The following is a 26,577-nucleotide window of genomic DNA, read 5'->3' as shown; positions in this document are numbered from 1 at the left end:
ATCCTTTTCCTTCTCCACAGTGAATTGTATACGAGGATGAATACTGTTCAGATGTGTAAGAAAACCGTCAAGTGCCTCCTCTCCATGTCCCCATATTACAAAAGTGTCATCAACAAAGCGGAACCAACAGCTGGGTTTATTTACAGCAGTCTGCAGGGCTTCCTCTTCAAAGAACTCCAGTAAACACCTGTGGAAGACTATCAGGAAGGAAAAAGGAAAAGGAGACTCATTGGTGGAACAGCAGGGTAAAGAAAGCAGTTAAAGAGAAACAAACGGCTTGGAAGAAGTGGCTAGGCAGCAATAGTACAGTGAATTGGCAGAAATATAAAGAAGCCAAAAAGGTATGTAAGAAAATAGTACAAGAAGAGAAACGGAAGAGCTGGGAAAGTTTCACAGGAATCTTACAGGAAGATATAAAGGGAAGTAAAAAGGTCTTGTATGGTTTGGTGAAGAATAGTTTATGAAATAGGGAAGATACAAAATATGTAAAAACTGAAACAGGGCTGATATTGATGCAAAGAGATGACATACTAAAAAGATGGGAAGAGTACCTCTCAGAATTGCTAAATATTAAATACACTGAACTGGTAGATGAGATGGAGCAAGAAGAAACAATGGTGAAAGAAGAAGGAGGACAAGAAAAGGAGATATCGATGTTAGAAATAGAGGAAGCCATACAAGGTTCCTCAGCAGCTGAAGATGACCCACACATAGGGTCAAAACTGGTACTGTAATGTAAAATGTTTTAAGTACCTTATAATAAATAATAGTATTGATTAGGTGGAAAGTCCCATCTTTATACTTGTGATCATTGGAATTATCAATACGGGATATGAAGGTAATAGATTATGGTGTTGGGAGGTTGCGCTGTAAATCTTTCCACAAGCAGGAGGATCACTGAGCAAGTAGCAGTGTGGTTTGGATCACATTCCTGTCAGCTTGCATTCGGGATTTAGTGGGTTTGAATCCCACTGTCGGCAACCTTGAAGATGGTTTTCTGTGGTTTCCCATTTTTACACCAGGCAAATGCTGGGGCTATACCTTAATTAAGGTCACGGTCACTTTCCACTCCTAGCCTTTTTCTGTTCCATAGATGCCATAAGACCTATCTGTGTCGGTGCAACGTAAAGCAAATAAAATAAAAAAAGCAGTAGGATCTTCCTACCTTTTGCAGCAATTTTTCCACAATTCCACTAGACTAATCTTCAAACTCTTTCATTATGATCCATGAGTTCTTGTTACTAGTGTATTTTGTGGAAGCATCTTAATGTTTTTAAAACATCACAGCTCTGCGAATTTTTAAATAGTTAAAGAAGGCAGCTTGTCTTTTCTGTCACTACTTGTGTATAACAACACAGTCACACGTTCCTTACTGCGCTCTTCACAATGACAGTTCTAACCTTTCAATACCGTGACTGGTCAGGCATTAAATTAGTCTTATCACATCAGCATTAAATATTTATTTATTTATTTATTTATTTATTTATTTATTTATTTATTTATTTATTTATTTACAGTTGAACCTGACTTATACGTATATCAAGGGAAAAAGAAAAAACTACTTGTAACTCAGAATTACTTAGAAATCAGACTTACACAATACATCACATATTTACTGTAAAACTAATGGACTAGACCTACATGTGTAAATCCTTGCAAGTAATAAATACATTAAGACAGAAAATATTATTTTGAACTTAGTCCAGCCTTAAAGAAATCAGATAGTTTGGCTTGTTTCACTTTTCTTGCATTAAGAGTATAAACCTCCTTTAGGAAACTTAGTAATAAATTCAAAGCATTTTCACTACAACTTTTCGCACTGATGCAACGCCTACACACTTCGATTGCAGTTAACACTTCACTTAGTTCAGATGTCAAGATTCAAGTCGTTATCTCCATCTCCAATGTTACTATCGCCTGTAGCTGGTCCATCACCGCCGCGTTGTTGGCATACATCTCTTCATCCGGTAGTTCTCCACATACAGCCAGATTATCATCGAAATGCACAAAAGTATCTAATTCTACACCCTCCGGTAGCGTTAGCTCATTGCCAGACAAAACTTCATCCCCATAATCATCATTAGAGGCAGCCTCTTCTAGTAAGACACCAGCTTTGCACAAACAGTTGCTGCTTGTGGAGGATGACTCCTGCTTCCATGCAGCCGGAATAAAGTCCATGGCTTATAGCAAATTATTGGAGAGAGATTCATTTCCTGCATCACTCAGTGTTATAAAATGTTGAACCAGCATTTTTCTATAATGCGGTTTGAAATTTCCAATGATGCCCGAATCAAGCGGTTGTAGAACACTGGTACAATTAGGAGGGAAAAATTCCGCTCGGACATTCTCCAGAACGATCCATAAGAAGAAGGATCTTCTTCTGTTCTGTTTTACTTTAATGTCCAGTTTTTCAACCACTCTTCCATTGGATTCATATTCCCTAGGTTTTGTTTTCGCACCCTTAAAATACTTGAAATAATAACATTAAGTTATTTATTAGACCACCTAATCAATACAAAATCGTCTTGGATGATTTACATAAATTTGTTAGCTAATTTGTATTGATTAGGTGGTCTAATAAATAACTTAATGTTATTATTTCAATCTACATCATCAATACGGACCAAAAATGATATTTATTACATGTAACCCTTAAAATACCTCGAATTCTTCGATTTTCCTATCAAAAGTGGAGGAATTTTGTCAGATCCATCTGCATTGGTGGCGAGAAGTACTGTTACACGAATTTTAATTTTCTTCCCTCCATGGCATGAGTCACCTTTTCCAGTTAATGTTTTATTAGGAAGGAGATTGTAGTATCGGCCGGTCCCATCACAGTCGTAGGTAGATGTTTGAAGGCTGATAATTGCTTATGTTACCTGGCAGAACCTCTTCTTTCCAGTGTTGCACCGTGACGTTGTCCGCAGATTTTGAGCCACCTCAAAGTGTTCTCCCTGTGATTCCATGACGATCTTTAAATCCTTGCAACCATCCTGATGAAGCCTTGATCAGCAGTGATGCTCATCATTTTAGCTAAATCTATCGCCTTTGCCTTCAGCATGTCTCCACTAATTGGTAGAGCTGCAGCCCGCTTTTGCTGGAACCATGTGAAAAGTGCTTCCTCCAAATCTACGTACCATCATTCTTGCTGATGGCTGCGCTTTTCTGATTTTGAACCCAGTTTTAAGAACTCATACAAAATAGCGTTTCTTTTACTGATGACTGTACATAGCGTGGTATAAGCATCCCTAAGTCTGGAGCGATTTCGGTTTTTGTTTTATGTGGATTAGCGTCCACTTCTCGTATAAATTTTCCTTTTTCTGTTCTCCATGGCTAATCAAAAGCAACTGAATGACAAAACTGCTGTTCAACAGTAAACACCAGATACCGGCATCATGGACATTATAATTCTCCGTTGTTCCCACGAAAGAAATTCTCATATTCAAACAAATTTACTGTATTTTCTTTTGTTTCCGCACCGAAACTGCCCACTTTGCTTAAAATGTATCTTAATCTTTGACTGCGTGTCAAAAACAACGAAGGTAGAGGAGCAGTGAAGGGGACTCGCCTTTGTTAAGCCGCCAGTAAGTAAGCTGCAACAATGTCACTCGGCGAAACTCTTTGTGTTCTGTTTCAGCACTGAAACCCGATCGCTGTACTTCTGCCTACGCCGACAAAGAGGAAACTTCGTAAATACAGTAGTTTATTTTTAAAAAAGCACGTGCTCATTACAATTACGCAAAACTCAGTTATATTTCACTGACACTTAGTACGTATAACAGCGAATTACGTATAAACGGATTACGTATAAATAAGGTTTAATTAACACGATTTTAAATTATATTTTGCCGGGACCTGAAGGATATTACGTACAAATAAGAATTACGTAGAAAAGAGTTACGTATAAAGCAGGTTCAACTGTATTTATTTATTTATTTATTTATTTATTTATTTATTTATTTATTTATTTATTTATTTATTTATTTATTTATTTATTTATTTGTTTGTTTGTTTGTTTATTTGAAAGTACACAGGTTTTTCACCCAATTAAGTACCTTATTAACATTCAGTAACAATCTGTATCTATGAATTTCATGTTTAACACTTTAGCGTCGATGTGTACATTTGCTCTTTTCGTGGTAAACTGCTGAAATGCGATATTCATTTTTCAGGTTGTTGTCGGCTATGGATGTTCGTAATTTCATTCGTAGATGATAATCAAAGACATAATTCATGTTCAAAGTTACTATTTTTGTGTCCCCCCCATTGGGGTGACATACGGTTATCACGTTGACTATGCAACAGAGAAAGCGCACGTCACCCCTACAGGGGTGACAGCCTTTTTACCTTTGTTGTTGTGGAACATTGTGCTCTGTGTTGTGAGCTGTTGATTTACGCACCTTTCAACGAGTTCCTTGTAATTTACAGTTTTGTGACAAGAATTTAATAATGTTATGTGTTTCTGTGTTGAGTAAGCCATGATTACCGATAGAGAGATAGAACAACAACTTCAAAAGGGTTCGAATGTTGAATCAAGAGATGTTGACATTTAGGATTTGCAATGTGATGCCACCTTTTCCGAGTCAGAATTCGACAGTAGTTTGTGTAGTGAGGACACTAGGAAAGATTCCGGAACTGCATCAGGCAATGATTCAACCAAATCACCAGCCAGTGAAAATTACTGGGGAACATTCTCAGGTTTGCAGAAACATTATATTTATTTACACGCAGCCCCGGTTTACAATTTCATCTGAGTGCTAAATCTCAACCAGTATGTAAGAATAAAGCAATAATAAACTCCAATCCACATTATTTTCCTTGCCATTAATAATTGAATTCTGATTGTTGCGTATGTCAGAGAAATTCCACTGTCGTTTGCGCAGTGCACACCATGCTGAGAAAGGAATGGGCACTGTGCTGCACTCTATGAACACCTTACGTGAACAAGCAATGCGATACAACAGCGAGTGGTAGCGCTAGTTTCGTGCCACAGCCTGAAGTTGAGAGGCCTGGACACACTACCGTGTCACCCCATGAGGGGTGACATACTATATTTTGTATGAGGGTCCGTCACCCCACATGGGGTGACATCGTGTTCAAAGTGTTAATAAAAACAAAGTTAAAAATCAATGAAAAAACAAAATAGAACAAAATTAACATTATATATGATACCATTTACAATTTAAAAGAAATGAAAAATGCACTAAGAAATCACATGGTAATACAAAGCAAAAGACAATACAAAAACAAAGAAACTTAAAACACAAATGAGTACACTGTGAAATAGGATAAATACCAGAATGAAAGAATTATAAAAAATTTACAAATGGTAAAGGCAGACTTTTAGTTTGTTATTGAATTCATTATCTGATTCAGTGAATATATAGACTTCTTTTGTTACAGTGTTATAAAGTGTTGTCATTGTTACAAAAGGTGAACTTGACTAATGCAATGTTTTTTACCTTTGAACGTGAAAGAATTGGTGCTGACATGATCTTGTCTGCGGAACATGGAATGAAATGTGTTTTAACAGGTCCAAAGAATCAAATCGTCCTATTACAATTTTTCTTAGTATTTGTATAGAAATTATGGACCATCTGGTTTTTAATGAAATATATTCCTTAATAACTGGGTTGATGTTTCGAAAGGGCAAAAAGTATTAAAATTTTTGAAATAAAGATAACATAGGAACTTGTTTTGTACAATTTCAATAGCATTCACTTGTTGCTTTGTATACGGGCTCCAAATTATTACAGAATATTCCAGTATGCTCCGTACTAAGGTAATATATAATTTATTCAGTACAGAGGGCTGGGTAAAAGGTCTCTTAAGTTCTTATAAAAAAATCCTAGCGTTTGGTTAGCATTCTTTGTTATTGTATTGATATGATTGTTGAACGTTAGCTTACCGTCAAAAATTATACCAAGGTCCTTAAACATTAAAACCCTATCCGATTTTTGCCCCTGTATATGATAGACCGAGACTTCAAATTTCTTCCTCATGGTAAACATCATGTATTTACGTTTACTAACATTCAGAGATGAATTATTAATATCACACCAAGAAATGACATTATTAATGTCCTTTTGCAACTCATCCTGCTCTTGGCGGTCGCTAATGTTTTTGTAAAGTTTCAAATCATCTGCAAAAAGTAAACAGAGTGGCAAATATTGTCTGGTAAATCATTAATTAGAATTAAAAACAAGAGTGGTTCAAGATTTGAACCTTGCAGAACACCAGAAGGACTGATAAAATTATCTGAAATTCCATTGTTAAAATTAACTGCTGTCAATTTTTTAAATATCAACACATTAACTGCAAAAACTATTTACAAAAAAAAAAATTTATACATTTTTGTAATTAAAATTCTATGGTCGACTTTATCGAATGCTGTTTCGAAATCCATATAAACAGTATGAGTCCTTCAGTTGGTATTAATGGTATCATATACATTTTGTGTATAGCCCAAAAAATTGGTGATAATTGATCTGTTGGGTACAAATCCATTGTGAAGTTTAGATAAAGCAATCTTAACATGGTTATAAATCTTATTGTGCAATATATGGTCGTATACTTAGCTACTGTATGGTGTTGATAATGCACACTGGACGATAATTAGATATCATTACAAAAACTGCCTGACTTAAAAGTGGGTGTAACTTTAGTGACTTTCCATTTCTCAGGAAAGGATGAAGTGCAAATAGAAAGGTTAAAAATGAAAGTTAATTGATTTGCCAATAAATCGGTGCAAGCCTTAATTATATATGGAGGTATGCCATCAGGACCACTCGATCTTTTAGGCTTTAGTTTACCATTAATAGCCTTTTTCACCTTTTCAACAGATGTCTCACTGTCATGTAATATCTCAACAGAGGGAAATAGAGGAATGTTATCCAAAGCCAAATTATTCAGTATATAATTAAAATCTGATATGACGTAAACTGACGAAAAATATCGAGCAAAACCATGAACAACATTACCGCCCTCGTAGTTCTCACCATTATACTCAAACGTAGTTCATCCTGATCTTGTGTGTCGCATATTTTTTATGTGCCTCCAGAAATGTGTTATATCACATTTTAAAGTAACCTCTAATTCACTGGTGTAATCTCGATGTGCAGAATTTATTTTTACTTTCAATTCAGATCTGAGCTGTTTGAATCAATCGTCATTGTACCTGGAGAATTTCCTCTTTTTGGCAACCTTAGTTCTAAGTCCTCTTACATTCTGATAATAAACAAAAAATTCATTATCATGGCTCATGAAAAATCAAAGTTGAAAGAATAACTACATTACAATGAAAAAATTACAATTTATCCAAATCTCCCTCACAACAAATAGCATGCACTTGACTTCCATCTGTCTTCCTCATCAAAATTTTGCCACTCCTGTTCACCCACAGATACTTATATTCCCTATCATATTGCAATTGTTTAGCTTTAGCAAATAGAATCTGCCTATTAGGAGCTAAAGACTGATTAATATACTGTATATAGGACTTTAGCCAAGGTTCTTACATTCAGGTTACCCACAATGGCTAACTTGTGGTCATTGGCAGTTTGAGCATGACATCTGAGGAATACCTACCCTGTGCAAGTTTTCTGCTTCTGATCACAGCAGACCTTCCCAATGGAGTTCACGCATTGTGATTTGTTTCATCCAAACAGTTATTAGCTCATATGTCTCCTCTACCTGCCTGAACTGACCTTGGAAATAGTGGATAACAAACATAATAATGCTAATGCACTAATTGCGTTGTAAGACCGTAGTTATTGCTAATAGGATTTTAGTGGACATACAGTGCTACTGAAACCCAGTAAGGCATTCTGAGTGAAACAAAACTGAGCCTTAAATATTACCAATAAGCAAACAAGCAAGCCAATGAAAGAACAAACAGACAGTGCTATTGTGATAATGTGAATCTTACTTTAACTAGTTACTTCATTATTTTTATCTTCTTCACTTTATCCTCCATAGTGTAGATCCATTTGCTTCCATATCAGCGCCGTCATGAGAAAATGGGTAAACAGATTTTAATGAAAATCGGTATGTAAAGTCGGGGAATGAGGAACTACAGCCTATGCTATAAATAATTTTATAAGATGCTCTAATATCAGAGAGTTGGAAGGAAACTAAACGTGAAGGCCTGCAATATAGAAAGCTCATAAAATTTATCAACAATAACATTACATTGACCATTGTTTGTTGTGTTGTGATGTGCTTTGTGCTTTCTGCTGCCACTCATATCCAATAGATGGGGTTACTGCTGCGTACAGAGTATATCATCCTGCCTGAATATAGGCAGAAAGTAGCTGGGGAGTTAGATCTCTCTCTTCTTTAGCATGGTTCATACACTTTCTGATACTGCTGGTACATAACACAATGGTTCACCATAGCATTCCATCTATTCCGTCCCTACTCTGAGGCACTGATTAGAATGAGCAGTGTGCACATTTAAGGAACGGCTGTTTGCGACCTGGTCATTCCAGCACTGGAACTTTGGACTGTTAGATTGGCAGCGGCGTTAGTACTGTGAGAAAATGTTCGGTTTTTCGTTTGATCGAGTATTTTATATGATAACATTACTTTTAATTGCTACATTGGTACCGACGTCGTAATTACCTATGTTGACTTCAGTTGGGAAAACCACAAAGACTGTCTTTCTAAGATATCCGTAGCGAAGCACGGGTACATCAGCTAGTTGAACAAAAATTGTTCAAAACTGCCATCATATTATACTCAATGCACTCACACATTATTTGTTTTATGTAGTTCATTTTGGCAATTATTTAAGATTATTTTGTCGGAATGTATTATTACTGTGCACAGAAATATCCTTGGCGCAATAGCCCTAATGGCCCTTGGCCTACAAAGTGACCACTGCTCAGTCTGACGGCCTGCAGGTTGTGAAGTGTTGCATGAGCAGCACGAGGAATCTTCTCGGCCATTATTCTGGGCTTTCTAGACTGGGGCCACTACCAACCTCACTGTCAGTTAGCTTCTCATTTGTGATCACGTAGGCAGAGTGGACCTTGAACCAACCCTCACATCGAGGTAAAAACCTGTGACCTAGCTGGAATTGAACCCGGGGCCTCCGGATAAGAGGCAGGCACACTACCCTAGACTGAGGTGCCTGCTGTTATGATGCACAATAATTGTAATACCAATATAATTGGTCCATTATTGAACATTATAAATTTTTCAGCTAACTCATTCCTGTTGCCAGCTTTTCGCCCCATTGTGCCAATTTGGGCTCATCAGTTGGTAACTACCCTACCAAGATTCATGGTTAGTGCATACTGTAGAGGCCACTGCGTAGGCTACTTAGGGCCACCAGCAGTAGCAGTGCACTATGGGACAAAGTCTCTCATTGGCACAATGGGACGAAAAGCTGTCAGCAGGAATGAGTTAGCTGGAAAATTTATAATGTCCAATAATGGACCAATTATATTGGTATTATAAATTTACTCATTCTGGACAAATATTTTAGGTTCTCTATAGGAATAGATTTCTGTAACAGCACAATAATTGGTAAAATATTTATTACATGTAATAAATTTCATCTTTGGTTCTGTATTGACTTAAATATATATAAATTCTTAATAAGAATTTATGTATATATTGACCCCCTGTTCAACACAATAAAATGTTACCACTTATATTAAATGGCCCGTCTAAATACTATATATAAGGACATGTTTTGACCTGTCGTAGGGTCATCTTCAGCTTAAATGTACAAGAAATAAGGCATATCTATATATATAAACTAACTTGTTCTGACTGACTGACTGACTGACTGACTGATTCATCATCGCCGAGCCATAACTACTGGACATAAATAAATGAAATTCTGGGGATACATTCATATTAACATGTAGGTGCTCGCTAAGTGAGGATTTTTGGATATTCTTTCGCTAAGGGGGTGAAATGGGGGGTGACATTTTAAAATGAGTGTATCTATAACTCAAAACTTTAAAAGTTTACAAATGTAAAAATTGGTATTTAGAATCTTCTTTAAAAATAAGGAAACACATATTTTTTAGTTTTCGGAAAACCCCAATAGGAGGGGTGAAAAAGGGGGTTGAATGCCTTGAATGAGGATGCTTATATCTCAGAAACTGAGAATATTATAGACCTGAAAGTTGGTATTTGGGATCTCCTTTAAAAATAAAGAAATACATATTTTTTTGTTTCTCGAAAATCCACTTCAGGGGAGGGTGAAAAGGGGGGTGAATTTTTGAAATGAGTGTATCTATATCTCAAAATTTTGAAAGTTTATAGACGTAAAAATTGGTGATTAGAATCTCCTTTAAAAATAAAGAAACAGGTATTTTGCTGTTTCAGAAAATCCCAATAGGAGGGATGAAAAAGGGGTTGAATGCCTATAATGAGGATACTCATACCTCAGAAACTAAAGATACTATGGACCTGAAAGTTTGTATTTGGGATCTCCTTTGAAAATAAAGAAACATGTATTTTTTGTTTTTGAAAAATCCAATTAATGGGGGATGAAAAGGGGGTGAATTTTTAAAATGTGTGTATCTATATCTCAAAACTTTTAAAGTTTACAGATGTAAAAATTGGTATTTTGAATCTCCTTGAAAAATAAAGAGACACATATTTTTTGTTTGTTTGTTGGAAAATCCCAATACAAAGGGTGAAGAAGGGTGAAAAAAGGGCTGAATTCCTTTAATGAGGATACTTATATCTCAGAAACTGAAGATATTACAGACCTGAAAATTGGTATTTGGGATCTCCTTTAAAAATAAAGGAATATGTATTTTTTTGCTTTCGGAAATCCACCTATGGGGGGAGGAAAATTGAAAAATTATTTGAATTATTTGTGTGAGGTTACTATTATCTCAAAAATGAAAGATTTTTTAGAGGTGAAAATTGGTATTTGGAATCTGGTTTAAAATTAAAGGAACATGTATTCTCGGAAATACCAATAAAGGGGGTGGGGAGGTGAAAGAATTGAAAAATTAACTGAATTAATTGTATGAGGATACTTGCCTCTAATAAAAACTAAAGATGTTACAGACTTGAAAATTGCTATTTGGATCTCCTTTATAAACAAGGAAAAAAGCGTTTTGGGGGGAAATTATCTTGGGGGGTGGGGGTGAAAGGGAGTTGAATTCCTTATATGAGGACACATATCTCAAAAACTGAAGATGTTAGAGTCGTGATAATTGGTATTTAGAAGATTCCTTTACTATTAAAGAAACAAGCGTTTTAACAGGAAATTCACTTAAGGGGGAGTGTGAAAGGAACATAAGGAAACACGCCTGGGGATAAATGTATTTACGGCGGTGGGGTTAAAAAAGGAGTTGAGACCAATTGATTTTACTGTTCATAATGTACTTATTCTGATCATTAATCTTTTCTGGGTTCGTTTTCAAGAAATATCTTTTCCTTTGGAGAACATAAAGTTAGAGTACAGTGGATTCTCCTGGCATCTAAATAAAAGTGTAAACACATTTGAAATAAACGATTGGAATTAAATTGACCGTGCAATTGTTCACCTCTGTAATAATGTCAATAATGCACGGAAGTATATCATTCGTGCACTTGCCTACGCGTTACAATGGTGCTGGTCACATTGTCAGCAATGACAATGGCTGCAGAGGTTCCGGCCCATCAATAATAATAATAATAATAATAATAATAATAATAATAATAATAATGTTCTGGACCGTCGTCAAAATGTGCGGACCACGCTGGAAACGGGTTCTGGCCGGGTATTGCAGTCCGGCCGCGGGTTCAGTACCGCCAAGGCACCCAAGACGACACCACGCCGGATCTCCTCAAGGATTTGATCCATATTAAAAATGCTTATAGGAAAATATGGCAAAGATTTAGGGACCCAACTGACCGGGTGGAGTACCTGAACCTAGCCCGGGAAGTAGGAAATTGATTGCTGGAAAGAAAGATTTGAAAATGGGAGGAATTTTGCCATAATCTCTCAGAGAGCGAGTCAGATTACGAATTTTAGTTGATTCTCTCAGAAAACGAGTTAGATCTCGAATTTCGGCAGATTATATATAAAACGTTAAACATTCAATTATAAACTTCATTATAATACCGTGGCGAAGCGCGGGTATTTTGCTAGTATATATATAAAAGAGTAGTACATGAGAATAAACTAATAGGAGAGAAAAAGCATAACATTGTACAATAAAAACTAATTTTGTTTTAAATATTTATCATTTTCAGTCTAGCTGTGTTTAAAGTTAGTGCCGATTTAATTAGAAGCATGCATTAAAATGTTCTTTATAATGGATTAGAAAATTCCTCCCGGTCTGTACGATTACACATTAACTAATAATAATAATGTTATTTGCTTTACGTCCCACTAACTACTTCTACGGTCTTCGGAGATGCCGAGGTGCCAGTAAATCTACCGACACGAGGCTGTCGTATATGAGCACCTTCAAATACCACCGGACTGAGCCAGGATCAAATCTGCCAAGTTGTGGTCAGAAGGCCAGTGCCTTAACCGTCTGAGCCACTCAGCCCGGCACACATTAACTTATTGTGTATATTTATTAGATTTATTAAGAGTATTCATGTTACAAATAAGTTTGGAGATGGTGTTATTGGTTCTGAAAGTGATGCTGAGGTTTTGTTTTTTAAAGATATTATTATTACTACTAAAAGTAAATGTAAACAAAATCTTTCTCTTTTTTAAGTGTGGTAATGAGTTCACTCTTTTCTTATTTAAAATTCTGTCAACACAATTAATATTGTAACCATTCTTGCATGCTAAGGTATAGATAATGTTGATTTCTTTCTTGTAAGCCTTCTTATGCCTGTTGCTCACGGTAAAATTTTCTGTACAATAATTTAATTTTATAAAATTTATGTTGCTCATGGTCAAATTCAAGTTTTATAAAATCTTTGATAAAACGTTTCATAAAATAGGACATGTTCTATTCCGTAAAATTAATTTTAAGAAACGAACCAATCAGCGAAGCTGACATCACGATGATGCTGGCGCTACGTCGTGAGAAGATTGTGAAACTCGATTGTAAACAAAGACTTCTTTCTAAAATGGCAGGATCCGGGTAAGGAAGCTGTTAGTGTTTTACTGACGAATACCAGAAATATCCTTGTTTGTACGAAGTTAAAAAGCCACTTCACCACAACAGAAATGCAAGAAGAGAGGCAGAAAACACAATCGCCGAATTTCTATATGAATGCTGATCTTCTAACCTCAACTAATTTCCAACCAAGGACAGCAGTCCTCTACCTTCTTCTCTTCTTTTTATCCAATCCCGAGTCCAGCATTTCCTGGCATTCCTTTTCTTCCCTTTTACCACTGTACAACATATAATTGCAGCTAAAGCAGCAAGTTTTGCTTTGTTTGTTGGAGCCATACTCTCAAACACACTGTAAGTTGAACAGCTGACTCTTGGTTTAAAAGTTTATCGATAGATGGCAGAACATACACATCTTAGTTCAGAAGTGAGTTCATAGATGGCCATCCTGATGCTTCCACCGATTTTATAAAATAATTTTACCATGAGCAACACAACTTATTTTCATCGATTTTTTATAAAATTAATTGTACAACAAATTTAATGAAACATTTTACCATGAGCAATAGGCATTAGACATAGGGATGTTCAGAGCTCTGTATATCATGCTATAAAAAGTGGCCTTTTTAAGGGTGCCAGGACGGAGCAAATCCCGATGATAGTATTTATTGTCTGAATGGTCTTCCTAAATATTTCAAACTTGAGATGGTTGTCACTTCTCTTAATTTTACGGTCAAGAAAGTTTAGAGTTCTATCAGTATCTGAATTGACTGTAAATTTTATATAAAGTTCACAAGTAGTATGTTTTTCGGGGGGGGGGTTACTATCGGTGATACGTTGGTCAGTAATAGTGAAAATATAATCTGCAACCAGTGGAATGTTCCTTGTATGTTGTTAAGTATCCTGTTTTTTTCAGATTATCTACGTAGATTTCTGCCAAAATTCCGGAAATAGGGAATCCCATGGGGAGTTCTTTCTGCAGATACATTTTATTATTAAATGTAAAATAATTATTGTTGAGGACAAACTTCAGAATATTAAAAAATTCTTCTATTCCTAGTTTACTCAAATGGACGATGTTATGCATCAATCTGCTAAGAGAAAATTGAAAAACACAACAGAATAATGATATTACCTATCGTCTAAAGAGTCGATCGAACTACTTGTATACTCGTGGAGCTCTGTTTGAATTTAAGCAGCTGTAACAGAAGAAAAACCTACTGTAAGCACCACTATCATAATGCGGGGTTACAAATTATACATCAACCGTGTATCCACCTTATTCAAAGAATTGATTTGCCAAGTGGTATTTGGCGTTCTGTAACATCCTCCCATATATCACAGGTATGTAGTACGAGTTATTGCTATAGGGCCTACAGTGCATTAAGGTTAGTGCATGCTTGTTTTTTAATGTATCATGCTATAAGTGTATAGTTGGCTGTTTGGATTTAAGTAACTTAATTTCACCAAGCAGTTCATGTAATATATACATCAAGGTCAAAAGGTTTCTTTAAGTTAATCATTAATTATAACCATCTGCTGAGGCCTTGAAGTAGGTGTGCTAGCACAGGTGGTAAAGGTGTACCTGGAAGGATGTTGATTCAATTCCTGTTTAGGTAGTCAGAATTTAGGAAAGATGCTATCACTTCCTTCTTTTTCTGCTATTCGTTTTACAAGTTTGACACTTATTTGCCTGCACGTTCCTGAGAATTTCTTAAATAGTAAAATGGAAATAGGTATTGAAAACTTCATATTCTGTTGCTAGTTCATGGCTTTTAACAACAAAATCTCACATAGTGGCACTTAACTTGTTGTTGCATGACTAAATGTTCCATCCCTGAGCATCAAAAAGTTAATCCCCACAGTTTGGAGCTTAGCCGCTTGATCGTACCTTCGGTCCGCAAACTGCAAATACGGCTAACAAGGGGGCATTCCCTACTCGTCACCACAGATTTCGCTCAAATTTATAGAACATGCAGGGCTTGGCTAGAAATGAAAGTACCCGAAGTGGGAACTCCAGATGGCCAAGCGTATAGAAAATAAAAATGTTGACGCGGCTCTCGCACCGTATAAGCCACGTACGTTAGTGCGCATGCCGAGCAGTTGTTGGCGTAGCAGTAAGAGCTCAGACTGGTAATTTGATGGTCGTGGGTTCAACTCCCTGTGTGGAGACTGGCTTTTTCTGTCAACTTTTATATTATTCATTTTCCAATTAAGCAAAGAGGTGAATAATTTATTTATTTATTTATTTATTTATTTATTTATTTATTTATTTATTTATTTATGAAAAGGCATAGAAAAGGTAAAAAATTGGGATTTCAATTGTCAGGCTTTTTTCTACCTGCGCCAAGAATCTATTGTTTGTGTACAGCCGCCAGGAGCAACCTTCACTTGTCAGGTGAAAACGAATCTTACAGCGAAACGACTATTCACATTTATGGCACATTCCCCAAGGAGGGGAGATAGCCAATAAGGGAGAAAAAAGAATTATTTCTGTTTGAACACGTCGGGAAAGTTCGCAACTCCAAATTTTCTACAATTGTGCGCTCATTAAAAAAATGATGTCCTATATGCCTTTTGCATACAAATAAATAAAATAAATTAAAATAAATGAATAATATAAAAATTGAAAAAATAATCTCCATGCAGGGAGTCGAACCCACGACTATCAAATTACTAGTCCAGTTCTTACCGCTACGCCAACCACTGCTCGGTGGGCGGACTAACGTAAGTGGCTTATACGGTGCGAGAGCCGCGTCAACATTTTTATTTTTATTTTCTATACGCTTGGCCATCTGGAGTTCCCACTTTGGGTACTTTCATTTCTAGCCAAGCTCTGCATGTTCTATAAATTTGAGCGAAATTGGTGGTGACAAGTAGGGAATGCCCCCTTGTAAGTTAAATTTGAGGAAACAAGGAAAATATTGCACTAAATGAGTTTTCTTCTGAATAATCACATTACATGCACCTCATTACTTAACTGTACAAAACATTTATTTATTTTGACTAAAATCTCTCTTCTAAGATGGTTTTAAATAACAAAACTTTTGAACGTGTTTTGCTCAAAACTAAGATTTGACGCATAGCTGCTTGATGCACAACACCGTCCAAATGACTATATTTGTTTAAATTTTCCTTGAGCAGTTTGATAGTTTCGTCAGTAGGAATGTTGGTATACATATATCAAAGGAATGCATAGTATGATGAGGATTTAAGTTAAGTTTCTTTGTGATATTACAAAATTCAACAGAGTTTTTAACAGAAGTTCTACTAGAGTAGAAAACATGATGCATGGCCAAAATTTTTTGTACGGTATGAAGTGAGAAATATTATGTGTAGGACTATTTTTAAAATTAATAATGGACCTGATGGGAACGTTGATCTTATGAATTTTAGGCAAAGCTCTGGCAGTAGGGAGTTCGGGATTCATCAAAGTAAGTTCAGAAATTTGTTGAGTATTGGAAAGGGTTAAAGTATTGTTCAAGATTCACTATGGTTCTTTTGAATTTTATTGGTGGGATCTTTAGTTATGATGGAAAAAAGCTCATACTGAAAAAAAAAAAAGTTCAGCTTTACTGATATAATGATTCGCATTCATTAAGACCATGGTATTTCCTGTTTCTGCCTTTGTAACCATCATGTTATTTTTGATTTTTTTTTTTTTTTCTTTTTTTTTCTTAGTTTTGAAATGTGTTTAATAGGGATGTTAGGTTTTCCAGAATGTTTTACTGTGAACAAGTTCTGTAATTTTTTCTTTACTTCATATCTTACTTCATCTTGTTTTTCAATAGGTAATTTGCTAATGGCCAATTCAGATTCCGCTATGGTATTGTTAATTATGTGATTCTGGGTGGAAGAGTTTGTCCAATTATGTTTCAGTTCCTTATTCAAAATCTCTAATTCAGTCTTACTTAAATTTAAACTTGCAAGATTCATAACTGTGGATAGAAAACATGGTTGACTTGTTCTTGTTGAGGAGTGTGAATGTTACCTAAGTTACGTACCATTTTATTGGCGTTCAAATTTTCTGTTTTTATTTATTTTTTAATTCAAGGTGTCATGCTGCTTTGAAATAATCTGAAATATTCTCTGATTCAAATGATTTTGGAAGAAATCCTGTTCTAATGGGGCTAGAGAAACAGGGGTCACCAAATGAGCATAGTACAATTTAGCGTTCAAACATGATTTCTTTTTATAAAGAAATTTAAGCTACATCAGACAGACCAGGAATAGTTTTCTAATCCGTTATAAAGAATATTTTTAATGCAGCAAATTACAGTCGCTCATTTTCATCCTTAGATAAAGATTTAGATATCCTGCACGTAGCCAATAAGGGAACTTTATTAAACATTCTGGAAAACATTCACAGAAACCTCGATCAAAAATCAAATCTCATTCACAATCTCAACGAAATTCAGGAAGACTAACATTCTTGTTGATACAATAATTGGGCCGATGACCTTGATGTTAGGCCCCTTTAAACAACAATCATCATCATATAATAATTGAAAGAGATCTGAATCAGCAAACGAGCAAGTTTGTCGCAACACGCAATACGTGTGCAACTCCTCGTCCTTCAACATACTGCCCTCACCTCATCTGCCACTTCCCCTAATGAACATAATCTCTGAGCAGACGCCAGTCTGTGCTAAGGTCAACATCAACATGAAGCTGAAGATGACCTTAACACAGGTCGAAACATGTCCTTAGATAATGTTTAGATAGGCCATTTAATTTAAGTAGTAACATTTTATTTTATATAACAGGTGGACAAAATATATGTAAATCCTTACTAAGAATTTATATACAGGTATATATTTACATAAAATATTTATCACCGGGCGAGTTGGCCGTGCGCGTAGAGGCGCGCGGCTGTGAGCTTGCATCCGGGAGATAGTAGGTTCGAATCCCACTATCGGCAGCCCTGAAGATGGTTTTCCGTGGTTTCCCATTTTCACACCAGGCAAATGCTGGGGCTGTACCTTAATTAAGGCCACGGCCGCTTCCTTCCAACTCCTAGGCCTTTCCTATCCCGTCGTCGCCATAAGACCTATCTGTGTCGGTGCGACGTAAAGCCCCTAGCAAAAAAAAAAAAAATATTTATTGTAATATCATATTCCAAGCATTCACTTGTTTTATGTCATGGAAGTTACCCGTGGATCAGCAGAGGTGAAAGAAGCTGCGGGCTGGAATGGGTCTAACTACAAGTCCGAAAGATGAATTAAAATTTCAATAAAGGTTATATTTTCGAACATAGCAAGATTTAACAATTAACAATACCAAAACATTAACAATCTTTCACTAGGTGCGATTGCAATAACATATCAGGTACCATGACAAAGTTTTTACAAGGTCAGTACATCCAAAATTTAGTAATCCAGGCTTCCAGCCCCTCGCTTAGCATTTCTTGAGCTCACTGCTCCCAGTTACAAGAAGGTACAAAGGTTCACGGGCAGAAAACCCCAAGTTCGTGGAGCACATGCTCCCACCAACAACATACCTAGCCTCCAAGAGGCACACCTTGTAAGTACAAAATTTTAAGGAAAGAGCTATCAGGCTCTCAAATTCTCAACATCAAAAATTTACAACACTCTGGCCTTCTATGGCCCAATTTTACAATTTGAAACAGGGGTATCTCGTACCCAACCTACAAGTGCCTTTATGAAAAGGAACAGGTTAATAAAATGGCCCAAAATAATAAGATGTCTGGAGGCGAGTACTTGCACTCCTACATGAACACTTGTTAAAACCTAAGGGGCACTAGGCCGATTAAACAGGGGCTATTCCCACACTAGGGAGGTGACTCGTAAAAGAAAATGTTAATACATTAAGAATAGAAAATTGGTTATGAAAACGTAGTCACCTCCAATCAAAAATGAAGGGGAACTCGAGAGGGTAAAGCACTCTCTATCCCCGATTTACAGTTAAAGACTTTTGAAGTTTTTACATTAGACAGAAGCAGGTTACATTTAGAAACTAAAGTTACATGTTTAAAGATTCGGACCTTCCCCTCGGGCTAAACTGGCGAAGAAAGCAATAAAGAAAGATGTTATGTGGCCATTACCTTGACGGAGAACTGCTGTCTGATGAAAGAGGCGCCTACCCGCCTCCTGCTTTACACCCGCACTCTCAGAAATACGATGAAGTGGCCAAGAGGCGTGAAAAGCCACGGTATTTAAACCCTCAGGGAAGATTCGAGATCTTTCATGAATCATTAAGATACACCCACATAAATTTTATTGGCTGATACAAAATGGAGAAGAAACACAGGATAGGTTAGAAATAAATTACAAAAATTCGGGATTGGCTACATTCAAAACTGGTGAAAAGGAGGGAAATATTGCCAACCCAGAAATAAATGAACATCACTTAGTTACCAGAAACCTAGAGATACAAAACTTCTTCAGAAAAGTTCTTTCACTTCGCACCAGGGTGCATGCAGGATCCTAGGTTTTAGTAGTGACACCTTGAGACAAAAGTTCAAATTTATTACATTATCAGTTGCACATTTTTATCAGTAGGAGAGTACTATTAGGCGCAGAATTAGAATGCGTGGGATAGGGGTGTACCTCCCGGTACAATTATTATTATTATTATTATTATTATTATTATTATTATTATTATTATTATTATTATTATTATTATTATTATTATTATTATTATTATTATTATTATTATTTGCATATCTACCACATTCAAGTTAGCATCTAATAGAAAGTTATGAGCAAGTCCAATTACAGTATTCCAGGCGAGTCGTGTCCCCACAACATTGGTGAGTCACTTACCCTTCTGCAACGACACTCTTGTGGAACTCCATTTATGTACCCTTCCTGTTCCCCACATCTCACTGCCCCACATACTTACATGTGGGTCATGTTGAATCAGTTTTCAAGACAGATGAACCACCTACAAATATTCCTGCATTATTCAAAAAGATGTCAGTTTTTGTGCCCTTTATTCATCAGCATATTCAGAAACAACATGAACAATGTGTGCATTGTGTTGGTATACATTTAACATTTACTTTACCATTGCAATTAAATAACCTTTCGGTATAGTTTTTTTTATTATTTTTTTTTTTATTTTACTGTACTTCAGAGATAAAGTAAGATAATATTTTTGTGGTATAGTTATGCAAGTTAACTTCCGAGAACAATAAAACCTCTCTCTGTTTCTAGGCATTCGTCCGGAGAGGCTTCCATACTTTGACGAAGACTGCTGGCAGCTCATGCACAGTTGTTGGGCTGCTGAACCAACTAAGAGACCACTCCTTGGCTATGTTTTGCTTCAACTAGAGGCAATCAAGGAAAGATCTATTTCTTTTTCCTTATAACACTGTATACAGACAGCCACGAGGTGCTGTCTGCAACATACGTTATGGCACTGGGATCAAGTGACTGATGCATTTCTCTCCTGCTTTCTTGGACACAGGCAGCATCAGCTCCTCTTTGCTCTCCTGGAAAAGTGGCACCTTTGTAACCAACTCCTTTTCAGTATCTTCTCTCTTCTCACATTCATTGTCATGTTGTTGCATGTGAAGTCTGTATTCTTTGATTGCCACAGCAGTAATCTCACTTGACATGTCCTGCAGCCAGCTTGCATCCAGATATGGATCTTTCATTTTCTGGTTTGTCAGCTTCCTGAGGTTATGTGGAAATTCATTTGTGGCCACTTCTTCATGTATGTCATTTTCATTATTTGATTTGTGCTTGGACTTGGAGGAGAGATCGTCACATCTCTGGAATCTCGAAGTATTATGAGATCCTCTAATGATGCTACCTCACGTGCAGATTGATATTTCTCATATATTTCATGTCATTCCAAAGATGCAGCCTGTTCTTGAATCTTAATTTAACAAAGCTCCAGTTTTCATTGTAGGTCATCTATTTTTCTTTTGCAAGCAACTCCTCTTCAAGATCTACTGTCTTCCCACAATCATCATCATCATCATCATGTTCCACTCAAGAATAGATATTCCTGTTTATTTCATGATAACAGTGTAGTGATATTTTTCTTGTGATATTTTCTCATTTTTAGTCCTATTAAAGTATATGAACTGTACAACAGACAAGAGTACAGTCTGAAAAAAAGATGGTGATAGTAATCTGAACATAAGTCATTTTGATTTATCAGGTTGTATTGTGAGAAGATGAATTATCTGATTTTAGTTTGAATGAATGTGTTTGATAGTGAAACATAAAGAGACTGTAAATTTATGTTAAATAACAATCCTTCTGTTAATTTCTACAGCCAGTTAACTTGGTTGAATTTTTATTCAGTATTGATCCATTTATTTGTAGTCTTCCGGCCTGACTTGATAGTTCTTAATATATAGTAGTTTTTTGAAAGTATTTAATATTTCTACTGTTTGTGGTGAGATGGGAAGGCAAGTGAACTTTATTTATGTAGAAACATTGACTTGAATTTGTGCATCATTAGAACTTGGCTCTCAGATTGAGTACAAAAAAACAAAACAAAACAAAACAAAACAAAAAACTGTTTTTTCACTTGACAATAGAAATACGAACAGTAATATATTTTCTTGAGACTTGTGATTATTTTTTAATAAAATTTGAATGTGTGAATGTTTTGCAGTATAGTTTGATAGTAAGGAAGATGTGTATGATATGATGTACAGATTGTCCTAAAAGTTTCCAGACATAAGTTCAAGAATTTCTTTCACAACATTGTAAAACATACTCCCAGGTTTAAATGGACAAAATGTCCTGTTTTGACTCTGCCTAAAACTGGCAGTTTTGTGGTTTAAGTTATAAGCACCAAACTAAAGGTTTTCGTATTTTAGACTCGTGATGAAGAATTCGTAATATGTTGTCCATTGCGCGGAAAGGGATCCAAAGTCGTCAATGGAAGTTTTACATCAGAGTTGAACAAAAGTGTGCAGGGTGTATAATTTGCATTTCTTTGTCTTAACTTCTTGTGCTACTTATGGATCTTCTTAACAGAGTAAGTTATGCAGCAGTTAGAATCTTCGCCACTGGACGTCACAAAAAAAAAAAAAAAAAAAAAAAAAAAACCTATGTACAATTGGTAAGAAAATTAGTGAAACCTGTAATTGCGTTCTTCTCAAAATGCAGTTTTCTTAATAACAACAGTCAATAATTTGTATCTTCTGAATTACTGCACCTAAAAGCATGAACTCATTTTTAAAATGCTCAGTATCTTATGTCAATTTTAGAACCGCAAAAATATCAAATGAAAAATCCTGCTTTAGGTCCCTTACCACGCAACAGGTCACATGTCTTTGAAGTGACCTCAAGTAACATGTCTGTTCATATTCTGTGTTAAACCCTCAACATGTCAGGTTTAATACTACAGGGAGTATAATTTAAGACTTTGTAGTGGAGTACCGAGGCACGGAGAAGTGTTGTCAGCAAGCGTAGTGCCTGCAATTGTGAGCGGACGTAGTAGTCTCAAAGAAGCGGCATTATTATGCCTAAAGAAACTAAATGAAATTGAACTTGCCAGCTATATACATGCTGAGAATAAATAAATAAATAAATAAATAAAGCAAACAAATAAACTAGTAAATGAAACTGAACTCACCAGTATTTACAGAAGATATTGCAAGTGATCTCCTTGAGTTGTGATGCACGCTTCACATCTTGTAATGAGGTTTCGAAATACACCTTGCAGTTCATGGACACTGATGGAATGCACAGTGTTCCTAATTTTGATTTTCAATTCTTTTGCAGTGTAAGAATCATTCCTGTGAACTTTTCCTTTGAGACTTCCCCATAGGTAAAAGTCACATGTGCTTAAACGAGGGGATCTTTACTGATGCTCTGATCTTCATAAAACGCTTCCTGCAACCATCGCATAGAACTACGTGCCGTATGGGCCGCCATACCATTCTGCTAGAAATAGCCTATTTTTATTTTTCTTCAGTCATTTCAGTAAAAAATGTTTTGAGAATATTGTGAATATAAAAATCAGAAGTAATAATGTCCTGAAAAAATATCAGACTAATAATTCGTCAGGCACTAATACCGCACCATACACCCACCCACATGTAGAGGTCTTGGTTATAAAATGTGTGGGTTCTCTATATTCCATATCCTATTTTTCTGTGAATTGACATATTCATGCAAATGAAACCCTGCTTCGTCACTCATTAAAAGAAAGTTTGGTGATGCATAGTCAGTGCGATAAATTCTCTCGGTCATTATTCTTGGTTTTCTAGACTGGGGTTGCCATCTCAGCATCAGATACCTCCTCAGTTGTAATCCCGTAGGCTGAGTGGACCTCGAACCAACCCACACGACCAGGTAAACATATATTCCTGGGGCCTCTGGGTGAAAGGCAGGGATGCTACTCCTAGACCCCGGGGCTGAACACTATTTGTTAGCCAATTGCTAAATCTTACTCTTGCACTGAAATCAGTAGGCTGTACGTTATTGACTGAATGAGTCTGGTAAGGTTGTAACTGTAATAATTTTATTGCATTGCATGCTGACGAATGTGAAATACAAGTTTCCTGAGCTACTCTGCGAAGCAACTTACGTGGACTGACTTGCAGTTTTGCCTTATATCTTCTAACCTCTCCTATATGAAAGGTGCCCTCGTTTTTTTATTATTATTACTTACGGGACCAGTACTACACCACTTGTGAACGATTTGTTGCACATTATGTTTTGATGGTACTGTAGAACCAGGAAACTGTCAATGGAATTTTCGAAGGCACCTTTTAACCGGTTTCTTCTTGTGCAAATAACACTCAATCAAAAATATTCTCTGTGCTGCAGTGTACTTAACCGTCACAATAATAACCTCTCAACACCCCTTAAAACTTCAATAAACTGCTACATGAATTGTCAAGATTTCTTATCATGCCAAGCTTGACACAAGCCATATGGTGCTGTCTCTCTCAGGGATTCCCATGGCCTGTGAGAAAAAGTGTGAAGTTTTAAATTATACTCCATGTATTATACTATATTAGTCATAGGAATGAATGCAAACAGAAGACACTGATATTGAACGAAAATTGTTTTATTCTATTTTACAGGAAAATAGGTTTTTATGTTAATTGGAAGCATACAAAAATCTACTGTATTTTTTTGGTCATAAGATGCACCTTGATTTTTGGATGGAAATTTAAATGTTGTATTTGTGAATATTTCTCAATCAAGGTTTTGTCAGGAGACTTTACTTAAGCACAGATACAAATTATCACATTGTAAAATGAATCACAGTAACTCATTTTTGTCCTCAGTGGATTCATTTTTGAATTTTCACTTTCATTATCAGTTTCTGGTTCTTCAAAAAGTACACAGTCTTAAACCTCTTGCACTCAGCCTATATGCAGGGGTTTGCTCCAAGCAGCTCAAACTAATTTTTGTGATTTTGCAACCAAATTGCAAACAGTCAACACGTAAACAGTTTAACATATTTTAAAATAAAATAAATCTCTGTAATATAGGAAATTATGAGCATTTCAGAAATTAATATACCTTGGAAATATTATTATTGGTAAAGCCAAAAAAGTTATTGAAGTTTGAAAATAATTTTTGAAAAATAAATAATGTTTTTCAATGACAGAAAGATCAGACATTACCACGTCTTTCTTCTTTACTCTTAAACCTAAAAGAAATAACATTTAATTCTGAATAATTTGATATTAATATGATGTGTGTGCTGCATTCAGTCGTGAATTATGGCACAAAGTTATTACTGTACACGTAACTGTCATCGATGTCAGGTTCTGCATGGTCTGATGCACGGTGAGCAGCTGTGACTGTGCGAAAATTTTCAGGGGTAAAATAGTCACTTCCCACATTACGGAATCACTTTCATCAGAAAAAAAAAAAAAAAAAAAAACCTTTTACTGTGTAAATCATTCAAAAATTCAAGGATATTGGAGTCATTCGGCCTTGAACATGGCCAAGCCATTACGAGAAAAAGATGATGTAAGCACATGCAACTACGGAATAGTGAAGTGTACAGCGAACACACGGTATACGAAAGAAACAAAATCAATTCTAAACTAAACTGATAGCAAGATCAAATTGTTTTATTCATAAGCCAACTAAAAACAGATCCACACAATAAAAACTTCGAACAACCACAACATAAACATTCACGGTCAACAGATTTCATTTGTCAAAAACAAAAATATTCCTAGGGCTGGTGGATATATCTGTTGAGTAAAATGCAAATTCAAAGCTTTACGTTACTGTCACGATCATCTGTTATCATTTAAAAACCACACACATGACCAAAATCCCTAAATAGGACCGAGCCGATGTATCGGCACTGTGAGCATTCTCACCATAACCTCTCGTGCCGATAGATCGGCGCGCAGGGTGCAAGAGGGTTAAGAACCATATCACCATACCACATTTTTTGAATGATTTCACAATGATTTCATGTTTCACTGATTTTCAATATGACTTCACCCTTTCACAAACTTTGTCTCTTCATTCTTCCTGTTGGTGTTAGATCATTGTGTGGTATATCCATCCATTTTGTCCGTTTCTCATGCATGAAGCCTTTAAATGTTAAGCGTCTTGTTGTTTGGCTGCAAATGAATTGAGAGTCTCCCGGGTATGATTGCCAATGCAAAGTTCAGTCCTTTACTCTTCTGTTAATGGTTTTGAAACTGATCATATACAAGGATTGCCAGCTCTTTCAGGAGGATCACCAGGGCAATTAGCCCACACTTTCTCCAACCACACCTTCATTCAATTTTCATCCATCTATCCTTTTTCTTGAATGTGAAGAACAATTCCTTGTAGAATGTTAAATTTAGGAAGAACTTTCCTCCTAAAATTCACCCTAGGAGTGAGTATTGCACCATCTGCACAGCATGATAAAGCAAAAGTGTATTGGGTTTCTTCATGGCTGAATGTTTTAATCGTAATAGTCTTTTGGCCTTTATTATGTACAATTCTGTTTGGTGGTACATCAAAAGTGAGAGGAAGTTATCCATGTTCCCAATTTGACTGAGTTCGAATTGAATTCTTTTTTGTGCATTGATTACAAATTTATAAAAATCCATTATTTTTTATTTCACATTCAGCTGGCATTCCTTGTGCAGTCCTTGTTCAAGTGTGCATGGGAAGTACATCCCTCTTCATAAAACAGTAGCACCAAGCAGATGTTTGCGTGAAACCTGTTTTGAAGTATGCGGCCGTCCATCTGCTTGACTCAAATGTGATCATTTTTTTGACACAGGTATTTCATTATTTCTGTGATTTGTCACCTGCTGTATCACCTCTGCTTGTAGGTGTGGCCATTTCAGACCATGCTTGTGAAAGGAATGTTTATTTTTCCCTAAGTTAACAGCTCATTCTATTGGCTTCTTCACTCCCAAGTAATTTTTTCTGTAGACAGTGGTCCAAAGCTTCTTTCTGCTGCCCTATTGCCATGTTCTTTTGCATATTCTACAAGTCCTAGTTTAAATGCTACACTATATGAAAACCTCTTAACTGGTGACATTGTGTAACTTTTCAAAACAAATTACAGCAATATTTGTATCTGCGACAGAACAGTATAGCTGAGACAACAAAACATTCATTAACTT

General features: G+C 36.1%; 1 protein-coding gene across 2 annotated transcripts in view; it reads left to right on the top strand.

Annotated features, from left to right (window-relative positions):
* Positions 1-21,622, top strand: part of LOC136864372 (dual serine/threonine and tyrosine protein kinase) — a 331,375-nt gene extending 309,753 nt beyond the window's left edge. For both annotated transcript variants that reach the window (XM_067141287.2, XM_068226255.1), the window contains exon 14: positions 20,216-21,622. In XM_067141287.2, coding sequence (XP_066997388.2) covers positions 20,216-20,370 — 155 coding nt within the window. In that variant the 3' untranslated portion in view covers positions 20,371-21,622. The remainder of the gene's footprint in view (positions 1-20,215) is intronic.
* The last annotated feature ends 4,955 nt before the right edge of the window (positions 21,623-26,577 follow it).

This window comes from Anabrus simplex, chromosome 2 (assembly GCF_040414725.1).
Source record: "Anabrus simplex isolate iqAnaSimp1 chromosome 2, ASM4041472v1, whole genome shotgun sequence".
Classification (NCBI taxonomy): domain Eukaryota; kingdom Metazoa; phylum Arthropoda; class Insecta; order Orthoptera; family Tettigoniidae; genus Anabrus; species Anabrus simplex.
The sequence above is the reverse complement of the archived record's forward strand: the minus strand, read 5'-3'. Positions and strand labels throughout refer to the sequence as shown.